Source organism: Eriocheir sinensis, chromosome 25, assembly GCF_024679095.1.
Source record: "Eriocheir sinensis breed Jianghai 21 chromosome 25, ASM2467909v1, whole genome shotgun sequence".
NCBI classification, from domain to species: Eukaryota; Metazoa; Arthropoda; class Malacostraca; order Decapoda; family Varunidae; genus Eriocheir; species Eriocheir sinensis.
In genome coordinates this window covers 14,270,173-14,282,758 of record NC_066533.1, presented here as the reverse complement: position 1 = coordinate 14,282,758, position 12,586 = coordinate 14,270,173, and the positions used below count along the sequence as shown (strand labels likewise).

General features: G+C 41.7%; 1 protein-coding gene across 8 annotated transcripts in view; it reads right to left on the bottom strand.

Annotated features, from left to right (window-relative positions):
• Nucleotides 1-9,511, bottom strand: part of LOC127003446 (msx2-interacting protein-like) — a 153,486-nt gene extending 143,975 nt beyond the window's left edge. For 7 of the 8 annotated variants that reach the window (XM_050870148.1, XM_050870151.1, XM_050870150.1 and 4 more), the window contains exon 1: nt 9,299-9,510. In XM_050870148.1, the coding sequence (XP_050726105.1) occupies nt 9,299-9,381 (83 nt within the window). In that variant the 5' untranslated portion in view covers nt 9,382-9,510. Of the gene's footprint in view, nt 1-9,298 lie in introns of all 8 variants that reach the window. The other variant, XM_050870156.1, reaches the window with a different exon arrangement.
• Between the last annotated feature and the right edge of the window lie 3,075 nt (nt 9,512-12,586).

The following is a 12,586-nucleotide window of genomic DNA, read 5'->3' as shown; positions in this document are numbered from 1 at the left end:
TAAGAAAAAATTTATGAGGTTAGGCTAAAGCAGGAGTCTTGTAATAACGGACTGGAAAAAGACCAATCTAAAAACGAGAAAAAATAGATGGAGAGTAAAGAAAAGCAGGCATGTAATATTAATAGTGGCTGTTGCAACAAGAAAAACATAACGGATGGCAGAAGTTACGGGAAAAGAATAATAATGAGAATGAGAAGGAAAAGGTAAAAGAAAAGAAAGATGGAGAAAGGCTAAACTACGGAGATGGAGTAAGGGGAAAATTGAGGAAAATGAAGAAAAAGGAAAGGTGTCGTATTTAAGAGGAAAAAGGAGGAAAAGGTATAGGAAAGTGAAGTAAGAAGTCTTGCAATAAAGGTGAGGAAGGAAAGGAAAAAAGATGGAGTCACAGAGAAGGGAAAAAGAGGGAAGAGGAAGACGAAGAGAAAAGAAGGGAAAGGGGGAGGAAAAAGAAAGTAACGCTAAAGCTCGGAGTCATGAAATAAGAAAGAATACGAAAAGGAAAAGAACTGAGTAAGTCTGACAAACGTGAGGAAAGAGGAAAACGAACAGAAGGAAAAGAAGGAAAAGAAAATGGAGGTGGTGGATGGAGGGAACAGAGAAGGGAAAAAGAGAGAGGGGGAAGAGGGAAAAGAAGTGGTACCGGTGAAGCAAGAGGAAAATAAGGAAAACGAATATAAGCAAAAGAAAAAAGATGGAGTAAGTCCAAAGCACAGTCTTGTAATAATGGCAATGGCGGTGGAGGTTGGAGGGAGCACAGACTAACGGTACAGTGGAGAGTTGAACTGGTGGCGCCCTCACTTGACCCAGCAGCAGCAGCAGCAGCAACCTCCCCACCACCCCCTCCTCCTCCTCCTTCCCCAGCTTCCTTTTCCTACCTCACCCCCACACTCACACCTGCACGTCTTGTCTCTTGTCTTCCCTATTCGGTGAGGGTGATCGTGTGTGTGTGTGTGTGTGTGGATTACGGAGTTAATATTTATTTCTTTGTGATTTATGTATTATGTTTCAAATACTCTCCAAAGAAAAGAATAACCATATGCTTTAAAATATGTATGGTTCAGGAAACATCGAAATCAAAATAATCTTATAATATCCTTCACATACTTCAAAATACCACAATATAAGAAATACCCATAATTTGAAAGCCCTTGCGAAACTATACATCCCAGATACAACAGAAGCCTGAACAAATTAATACTCAATCAGTGAAAACAAAATATTCATACACAGGTTGAGTGAAAGCAAGATAGTACTGATAGAAACGCCAACACAAACAGTAGTAGCTATAAATAATTTGGATATAAATACACTAACAAAACTATCAGCTATATCACCCACTAGCAGAGACAAGAAAAGCAAATAGGCATACTCAGTTAATCTCTCTCTCTCTCTCTCTCTCTCTCTCTCTCTCTCTCTCTCTCTCTCTCTCTCTCAAGTAGCCTGTCTCGTTTCCACGTCTGCTGCTGCCGTCTCGCTATTTGTCTAAGGCACACAGCTGCAGGGATTAAAATGTTAAAATGTTTGTTCATCATTCCGCCACGACAGAGATATGCAAGGGACTTAGTAAATCAAACACACACACACACACACACACACACACAAAGATAGGAGTGAAGGGAAAAGAAGAATGAAAAAAAAAAGGAAAGAAAAGAATGAAAAAGAGAATGAGTACACACACACACACACACACACACACACACACACACACACACACACACACACACACACACACACACACAAGTTGAAAAAAGGAGTGAAGGGAAAAGAATAACAATGAAAATGAAGAGAAAGGAAAAAGATAAAAGTAAAAGAAGACACCGGGAAAATGGGAGGAGTGAAAGGAAAAGAATAACAATAATAAGAATAAAAAAACGAGGAAGGAAATAGAGAATAATGGCAGACAAGTGGATATGGAAGAAGTGAAGGGAAAATAACAATACGAATAAAAGGAAAGAGGAAGAAAAGGAGGAAAAAGAAAGATGGAGAATAGAGGCACTGCGTTAGGCTACTCTCCGCTGGCTGGTTGGCTATGCATTAATAATATTACAGCCACTAGGAAGAAAGGAGATTGCTGTGTTGTTGTTCCCGCCGCTGCCGTTGCTACCAGACTCACTCACTATAATTACACGAGAAAGGTCACCATCCCACAACACATTCTGAGCCACACATCACATAAACACGCATGGAAAGAAAGAAATATGATCAGACGCGGGAATATCATGAAACCCACACACACACACACACGAAGATGGAAGTAGTGAAAGGAAAAGAACAATAATTAGAACGAAAAGAAAAAGAGGAAATAGCAAAGAATTAAAAAGATGGATATATGGAATTTCCAAGAGCACCAATTAACCTCATCACCTGCTTTCACCACACCTCATTCTGGCGGGGTTCGAACAGGTGATCAGCCAGCCAGTCAGCCACCAAGCTTTCCCAGGTGGTATTAAGGTAAATGAGCGGCAGGTAACACGTGGCGAAGCTTACACAACAGGGAAAGGTTTGATAATGCTAAGGGGTCGTGTGTGTGTGTGTGTGTGTGTGTGTGTGTGTGTGTGTGTGTGTGTGTGTGGGGCCACGTGGCTGGTGCTTGTTATTAGTTTGTTGGGGTGGAGTTATTTGATGTGGAATGAAGTGGAGTGGAGGGGAATGGAGTGGAATAGTGTGGAGGGCTTCTGGATTTCCTAACATCATCATCACCACTACCACCACAAACACCAACCTTTCTAACATCACCACCACCATCATCACCACCAACACTACGACTAACACTGAATTTTACTACCATCACCACCACCATCACCACTACCACAACAGACAAGCTAATAGGATGAAATGTGGCACAATACAAACTTAACTAAGCCCTGCATGCAAATAAGAATAGATAATAACCCTACACACAAAAACCTTCTCCTCCTCCCCCGCAATCCCCTTCCTCAATAAATAAATAAGGCTCAATCCCCTTAACAGTGTGCATTACAAAGACAGCACACCGTTACCTACCCTTGAAATATTCCACCGCTATTCTACCCCACGCAAAAACAACCCTTCCTTGCCTGCCTGCCTGCTTCCTCCACACACACACACACACTCACTTAGCCTTTCCTCATTCTGAAATCACCGTTCGTTCTTCTGCTGTTCAACCAATATTATACCTTTAACGCAAAATTAGTTCACTGTAAACGATGTCACCAGCACGGAAGAGCATCACAGTCATCATCAGCAGCAGCAGCAGCATAATTAGCAAAGTATCAACAACAAATATAAAAACAACGACAACAATATCAGATGGAATAAAGCAGCCTTGAAATATGGGAGTTTTTTTTTCTCTCCAATCGATGTGTTTAATATGGCGTTCACCGTTAATGAGAGAGAGAGAGAGAGAGAGAGAGAGAGAGAGAGAGAGAGAGAGAGAGAGAGAGAGAGAGAGAGAGAGAGAGAGAGAGAGAGAGAGAGAGAGAGAGAGAGAGAGAGAGAGAGAGAGAGAACGACACCAAATAAGGACTTTCATCCACCAATAGTTAAAAAAAATAAAAAATAAAACACTGGGCATACCACTGAACTTTCGACTGACATTTAAAAGCGGAGAAAGAGAAGAGGAATAATGAGGGAAAAAGAGAAAAGATAAAACTCTCTAATGAACCCCATCACGTAGAGAGCAATTTTTGTCAATGCACAATGCTGAGGAGGGGGGAGAAGGGGAGGCTGTCACGTGGATGGGGGGAAGGGATGGGGAAGGGGAGGAACAGGTAAGGGGAGAGGCGTTGTACTAGGCTGGGTGTTGGTTCTTTCTAGCTTTCACTCGGGTTAACATCGTGTGTGTGTGTGTGTGTGTGTGTGTGGGTTGAGTGCTTTCACCCTTGTGTGAAGAGCAGACTCCACCCTCTCTCTCTCTCTCTCTCTCTCTCTCTCTCTCTCTCTCTCTCTCTCTCTCTCTCTCTCTCTTATACATACAAGGATTCAACAGAGATTTCCTGATAACTTCAACACAATAGCGACTTTTCAATACTAACTTAGAACACAAACAGCAAACAGCAACGCGGAAAGCAACACAAACACAAAACATGGTAAGGAAGAAAAATAGTAAGTAAGAAGATTAGCAACACAAAAAGAAAAACATTATACGCAATACACAATTCTTTTGGCCCTGGTTCAACACAGAGTCCTGAACGAGAGGGAAAAAGAGGAGGAGGAGGAGCAAGAAGAAGGAAGAGGAAGACTAGAATACCTCACCAGACTTCATACAGATGGTGAAGGAGAGAGAAAGCAAAGAAAACACAGACTGAAGGAACCACAACACCACCAACAACAGCCACTCTGAAAATGTCAAGCTGCTGCTGGTGCTGGTGCAAAGGGCTACGACCTGATGCCCAAACAGGTGAAAGAACAAAAAAGGAAAAAAGAAAAAGAAAACAAGTAGGGAAGGTAGCAGTTGTTGGGTGGGTACGTCTGAGGTGGTGAAAGTATGGGACTGAAGGAGATGGAGGAGGAGGAGGAGGAGGTAGTGGTGGAGGAGGTGAAATAAAACAGCAGTGGTCTAAATTAACGACACTATATATCGAGAGAAATTTCCTACCTCACCGCTTAATATATTCGCCAAGTTTTTTTATTCTTATTTTCAGCTATCTTTTTTTTAAGCTTTCATCCCCATGTGGTTCAAATTCTGTTACCATCTGTGAAGCGGTAAGGGACAGTCTGTAGTTTATGTTTGAACGGTATATTTTTAACTTTACTTTTATGGTTCACAAAAATAGTCGTTGTACTGACACTTGAAATACATATAAAGGGAGATTCTATGGATTTCTTTTATTTGTTTTTGCTGTGATTTTCTGGATTATAAGTCAACTCGTGTATGTATATTTTAAGTTTGCTCGTTTTATCGTATTTTCATTTAATTTCCCTTTGTGGTTATATTTTGAATTATGTTTGCGTGTACACTTATTTGCATTCCAGCTTCACACAGACAAGAAGTAAATATATAATAATACTCTTCTATCTTATTAATGGTTTAACTGTTTCTAAGGGTAGTATTGCAAGACATTTCGCCACCAAAGAGCACACATTTGACAAGGCTTTCGTAGGAGTTGTGGGCATTTCCAGTAGTAGTTTTATGACCCTGGTGGTAGTTTGACCCTTCTTCTGTACCCTGAACCTCAAGAAGCACTCCTTAGAACACCACTGACCCACTCCTCGGCCTTAAGAACTAGATGATGTGAAAAGCGAAACTGTCTTATAATACCGACCTAAATGTTTAACTACGGTATTTGTATTTTCAAACTGTCCATCTTTCCAGTAAAAACAAATAAAACATCCTTTACTCTCCTCACTGTGGCTTGGAATTTGTTTCCTTGCATAGCTTTAGAATTTCAAGATCGAGTCTGGAGATATTAATAAAATAAATGTTCCTGCTTTCACAAAGATAATAAATGCCCTTACTTTCACTTTAAAAAAATATACATGCACTTTCTTTTCATCACTGTGCTTTTCGGGTCCGTTTCTTAATACAACTTTCCACTCAATAATCGGGAATAAACCTTAGAATAAACATTTCCAAAAAAATAAAAAAATAAACCATAATATATTTTCTTCACTGTGCTTCAAAATTCACTTCCTTGTAGCAATAGCATGTAACTTTTAAAATATGGGAGTGCATCTTACACTACTAACAAACAACATATAGCTACACCCTTCGCTGTGTGTGTGTGTGTGTGTGTGGCTCTGGGTATGCTTTGCCTTCCCGTATTTACACTCCTGTTGAAATTGGGGGCAAGCCAAGCAGGTGAGGGGACACGAGGGAGGCCACGAAGGCTCAGGAGGTATCACTTGGTTAAAGGTTCTCCAAACACACACTTTTATTCACATAGAGGCTAATACTGGCACGAATTTCTAAACTGGGAAAACTCTCTCTCTCTCTGGTGGTAAAGATGGTGGAGGTGAGTGGAAGTCAATGTGGTGGGTGGAATAAGTTAACATACAGTGGAGGAGGTGGTAGGGAGCATAAAGTAAAGATGGAGGGGTGGTGGGTGGAAGTTTGTGTAATGGTGATGATGATAGTGGTGGTGGGTTGGAGTGATTGAATACATGTGGTGGAGAGAAAAGAACGTGTGCAGTGGTAGGAAAGAAAGATGGAGGTGAATTTAAGTGTAGTAAGTGGTGCTGGTAGACGAAAGTTAGTGGTAGTGGTGGGTAGGAGTGATTGACATGTGGTGGAGGGAAAAGAACGTGTGCAGTGGTAGGAAAGATGGAGGTGAGTATACAGTTGGTAAGTATAGTTAAGTGGTGCTGGTGGATGCAAGTTAAAATGGTGGTGGTGGTGGATTGGAGAGGGTATATTCATGTGGTAGAGGTAAGTCAACATGAAGTGGTGGTGGAAGTGGAGCTGATGAGTAAAGCTGTACAGTAGTAGTAAAGAAGATGGAGGTGGTGAGTGCAAGCTTCTGTGGTGGTGGAGGTGTGAAGGTGGTGGTGGTATCTACGTATTGAGGTGGGTGACAACGGTAGCCAAGGTGAACTACAACTCACAAAGCCACTCCGTCTTGAGATTGGAATCGGAAAACTGTTATATACCAACGCACGCACACACGTTACACCTCTCCTAAGGACGACGACTGCAGTTTTTTTCTTCTTTTTTTTAGTCCTTGCAACTTGAGTTTACCGGAAGAATTGATTGGACACATTTCAAAGCTTGTTTTCCGAATCCCAAAAGTATTATCAGGTTTAAACGTTCGTGAAATAACATGAACGTTCAAAATCACATATCTACCACACGTTTGCGAAAATATCAGCTTATGAGGCTTTATAAATTACTGAGAGAACACACTGGATACGTTTTTAAGCTACTTCCACATCTTTAAAAAATTATCAGGTTAAAACGTTCGTGAAATAACTTGAATGTTCAAAATCATATAGCTGCCACACGTTTGGAAAAAAATATCAACTTACAAGGCTTTTATAAATTACTGAAGGAACTGACTGGACACTTTTTTAAGCAATTTCCACATCCTAAAAGTATAATCATGTTAAAACGTTCGTGAAATAACATGAACGTTCAAAATCACAAAGCTACCACACATTTGAAAGAAATTATCAACTTATGAGGCTTTATAAATTACTGAAGGAACAGACTGGATACGTTTTTAAGCTATTTCCACGTTCTAAAAGTATTTTCAGGATAAAACGTTCGTGAAATAACATGAACGTTCAAAATCACATAGCTGCCACACGTTTGGAAAATATCAACTTACGAGGCTATATAATTTCTAAAGGAATGGACTGCACACAGTTTTTATCTTGTTTCCGCATCCCAAAAGTATTATCAGGTTAAAACGTTCGTGAAATAACATGAACGTTCAAAATCACAAAGCTGCCACACGTTTGAAAGAGAAAATCAACTTACCAGGCTATATAAATTACTAAAGGAATGGACTGGACACATTTTTTAGCTTGTTTCTGCATCCCAAAAGTATTCCCAGGTTAAAACGTTCGAAAAATAATAAAATAACGTGAAAGTTCAAAATCACATCGTTGTCACACGTCTGGAAAAAGGCAACTTATGAGGCTGAGCAAATTCTGGGCCAAATCCTGGTAGTAAATCATGAACTCTGAAGACATTTGAGATAAGACAATAAATAATGCGATGAACTAATGACGATATCTTTTCATTTGTTCTTATTACTGTTATTGTTACTCGCTCCAGATATCAGAAGCTCATAATAATACTAATAAACCTACTCTGAGGTGAAAACGTGATCATTATGAAGAGAAAACAAAATACTGAGAAAAAATCTACGTGAAGAACACACACACACACACACACACACACACACACACACACACACACACACAACCTCTATATTGCGACACGTAGGCGGCGGAGGCTGTGGGGTGAAGGAGGAAAGAAAGGAAGGAAGGAAGGCAGCCAGCACATGACCACCTCTGTGCAACCGGCAAGGTCATGAGGTCAGCCAAAGGTCACATACTTACCGTGGTGGGTCATCATACTGACTATCACGTCACACCATCACCACCATCACTACCCTGTATAGCCCCATCACCATATGAAGCAATCTCAGCATCCACGTATAGAATAAAACGGAGAGGCTTATATATGTATTTCTGGATACTTATATACGTCTTAGAATTGTATGTAAGGGAGTGGACAGTGGAGGAGGCGATTCAGGTAGGGGGATGAGAAGGGAGGTAGGGGGAAACAGGGGATGGGGAATAGGAGGAAGAAAGGGAGATGGGTTCAGTTGAGGATGATATTAGAACCCACACGAACTTCTGACTTTAATAACACCACTCAGAGACTCCCTCCGAGGCCGCTGCTGCTGCTGCTGTTGTTTTAAAGGGGTCTGCGCGGAGGGAACAGTCAGTCAGCCACAGCCACAGCGACTACCCTCCCGGAACAGCACCGCAGCACTGCACAGCCACCATTTTAACACACCCGGCTCACCACCACTACAAAATCCTCAGTAGTAGTAGTAAAAGTAGAGGTAGCAGTAGTAGAATAGCCAGTCACAGCCACAGCTCGGAACAGCACCACAGCACTGAACAGCCACCATTTTAGCACAACCGGCTCACCATCACTACAAAGTCTTGAGTAATAGTTGAAGTTGCAGTAGTAGTAGAACAGTCTGCCACAGCCTCAGCGAATATAAATCCCGGAACAGCACCATAGCACTGCACAGCCACCATTTTAGCACACCAGGTTCACTATCACTACAAAATCATCTTCTGTAGTAGTAGTGATAACAGAAGTATAGTTGTAGTAATAGAACAGCCAACCATAGCACATATCTATAGCACAGCAGAGCACAGCACCACCACTACCATTAGAGCAGCAGCCAGCCAGCCATTATCCACAGCCAGCACAGCACAGCCATTTTACAGCACCACAGCGCAGCCACCGCCTTCACCATAAGATTCCTTCACTAAAAACTGGAGTAGAACAGCGGGCAACCGTAACAGCAAGCTAGTACAGCCACTACACAGCACCACCATCACCACCACAGCACTACACTCGGTCCAACACCACTATCACCATCACCACCACAGCAGGAGCAGCCAACTTAGCACAGCACTACCACCACCATCACCACCACCAGCAGTAGCATAACACCAACACCGCAGTAGTAGCAGCAGTAGTAGTAGTAGTAATAGCAGTAGTAATAGTAACACATATGCGCACCACAGCACAATAATCACAATATTCCTCCTTCTTCTTCTCCCCCTCCTCCTTCCTCCTCCTCTTCCCCCTCCTCCTCCTCCTCCTCCTCCAACACACACTCGCACGTACCGTTTGAAATGTTCCTTAATTCTGTCTTCGTTTATATTCTCGGGTAAATTTCCTACCCAGAGATGCCGAGTCTCTCTCACCATCTTGCTCCAACGTGCACATGGGGCTGTATCGAGTTAGCTCACTCCATATTGAAGCACTCATGTAAATCCTCTCTAAAAGGAAAGCAACACCTTCATAGCACGAGGTTCCAAGGTAGACTGATGACGAAACCTCTCTCGCACCCTTCGAGTCGGCCGGGAGAGGCTCATAGGCTAGCCGCAATGGTGCCGGGTTGTCGTATTCAGCCTCATATGTTTGCTGATTTCCAACCCAAAAGCTGTCTCCTCCACCAAAATAAGTGGCCCTATACTTAGTTATCGTTATAATGGTTAATTATTTGTGTTCATTGGCAATAGTTATGTGTCAGAAACCGGTAAATACGATGCACTGAGTACGATACTTTGGCAACGATGGCTATCCCACATTAGGAGATGTACGACAACTATTCCAAAACACGACAATCATATAACACTTAGAAACTCATATTCATCCTTTCCACTCGTATGAACTATATCAATGATTATATTTCTTTAATACTACTTTACTGGGTGCCTTTAATAATGTTAGTGTGATAGTATTTAGTCAGAAACCGATATATTTAATGTCCCGAGTATGACAATCTGGTAACGTTAAAACAAGCTCCTCCCAGCTAACGCGCCCTCCACCCTTACCAGATTTTCGTACTCAGAACACTGTAATTATATATTTCTAACCCAAAACTGTCTCTCCCACACAGGTAACTTCATTCAATCCACCTTATTGTCAGAAACTTGGTTAGTGATATAGTTTACACGAGCGGAAATGATAAATTGACGGTTCCTGAAGCTCTTTCCATTCTCTCATCTCGGAATAATTGTCGCACATCTGACAACGCTGCCTGCCACCTTTCCTTCCTCTATTCCTCTTTCACCATCTCTTCCTCTACTCTCCCTGCCTTCTCCCTTTGGCTCTTTTTTTCCTTTAGCTGCTCCTATTCCCCTTTTTTTCCTCCTTATTTCTTCTTATCACATATTTCAGTTAATTTCCCATTTCAACTTATGGGGGAACACTCCTGTGCCTCACGTACTAGCCTGAATACTATCTCCTGCAAGTGTTTCAAGTTGTTATTGTTATTTAAGTTAGAAGTGAAGATTTCTCGTATTTATAAGGTCCTCGGGGGTATCAGCTGCCTTAGTGAATGTAGAAGTAGATTATCATGGTTGTATGCAACCCAATATGTTGATAGATATACTGTGCATGGTCTGCACGTTGAATGAGCTGGCTTAAAGAAAATAGTTAGATACTTATAAGTCTATGAAGTGATGAGGAAAGACGAATTCAGAATGCGCCATCTGTTGTGCCATCAGACATCTTTATGGGTGTAGGGAAACCAGCGGCGAAACGAGTCTAGCCTGGGTGTAACCTCATAAAGTAGTGTACGACGGCTACATTATTTTTAAATTCATAATATACTTAAACCCTTCATATTCTCCGATTATTGTCATAGAATGCAGTTCATTATAACCAAAAACACTTCTTGAACTATATGTGTTGAGGTTCCTAAAGTTATCTTGGCTGGAAATTGCTAAAGATGGAAGTAAATATCCCCCCTCGACACTCGTGTTCCTTCGTCAGTCTAACAAGTCTCCGCCAGGGACTTTCTCTTCGCATTGTATTTTCTGTGTCGCAGGAGCAAGGGTCTGCACCCCTTGTCTCCACCCCTGGTGCTGAGGGCAGCTTTGTGGGCCTGTGACAAAGGAAACTGCTAATAGGCAGTTCGCTGGAAATTTGTGCCATCTTATTTTCTCTTTGGGAAATTATAGCTGTTATATATATATATATATATATATATATATATATATATATATATATATATATATATATATATATATATATATATATATATATATATATATATATATATGGAACATTGGCATCTCTATTTTCCCCTGTCCAGGTGTGTGAGGGCGGTGCTTTCAGGTTAATTACGTCTCAGGAGACGCTGCCATACCGCTTTAACTATGCATAGGCAGGAGAACCTGATCGACCTGACCTGGATAGACGAGTGTGTGCGGCTGGAGGCGGCGAGGGGCTGGGTGGGTGGGTGAGAGACTGTCGGTAGTGGTGGGGAGCTGAGAGTCGGGGTGAAGGGCTGTGGGTGGGGGTGGGGTGAAGGGCCGTGGGTGGAAGGAGGCGGCGGTGGAGGTGGTGTCGCTAACCTGCCTGAGTGTGATCCATCATCGTGAGTGCCTCGAGGCGGTCACGCGATGCTGGCCAGGCTGGCGACCACTCCCTCCCTCACCACACCTGCTGCTGCCGCTGCTTGTGTGTGTGTGTGTGTGTGTGAGAGAGAGAGAGAGAGAGAGAGAGAGAGAGAGAGAGTGTGTAACATTTTCCAGCCAAGATAACTTTATCAAGCTCAACAATCATAGTTGAAGAAATATATTTACTGGTAATGAACTGCACTGAATGATGAAAAAAATATAGAGTTTAAGTAAGTTCAGTTCCCCGGCCTGTGTTTCTATGCCATTTATTTATTATTCCATACCTGGTAAATTGTTTTTGTTATCGGTCCCATCGTATTCATTACATTTGGTTAAGCAACTATATAGCCCTATAGTATGAGGTGCATGCAATGGTCTGCGACACCTTAGAAGTAAGTTATGTAAGTATGAATAAGGGAATGAGTATGTATATAGTGCGAAAATAAATATAAAAGCCAGAAACAAAATCGTGAACTTACTAAGCGACTACACTGAATATATGAATAAGTTTGAAGACTTAAAATTTCTCATCCCCAAATCAATTCCAGCTAATAAATAAACAAATATGAAGACCTCCTTATCTCCATATCAACCACATCACTTCCAGACAATAAATAAATTAATAAATAAGCAAATGCAGACCCCCTCACCTCCACATCACCACCAGCCAAGTTACATCTTTGCGAAACGTCCACATCTGCTGCCTCGCCCCTACATCTCTCTCTCTCTCTCTCTCTCTCTCTCTCTCTCTCTCTCTCTCTCTCTCTCTCTTCAACACCTGCCTACCCTTAGAGAGACTCAGCTGTGCTCTTTATATCCCAACACTTGCTAAATCAGTCCTAATTTAGCTCTTTCATCTGCTAGTCCGCCTGCGTCATATTTTCCACCTATATATTCTATCCTCGTAGCACCCAAGGGATAGTTTTTTCTTATATATCAGTTTTACATCTTCATTTTATTTTCCGGGTATATGGTTGTGTTATAGATGCTGACAACCTCTTTT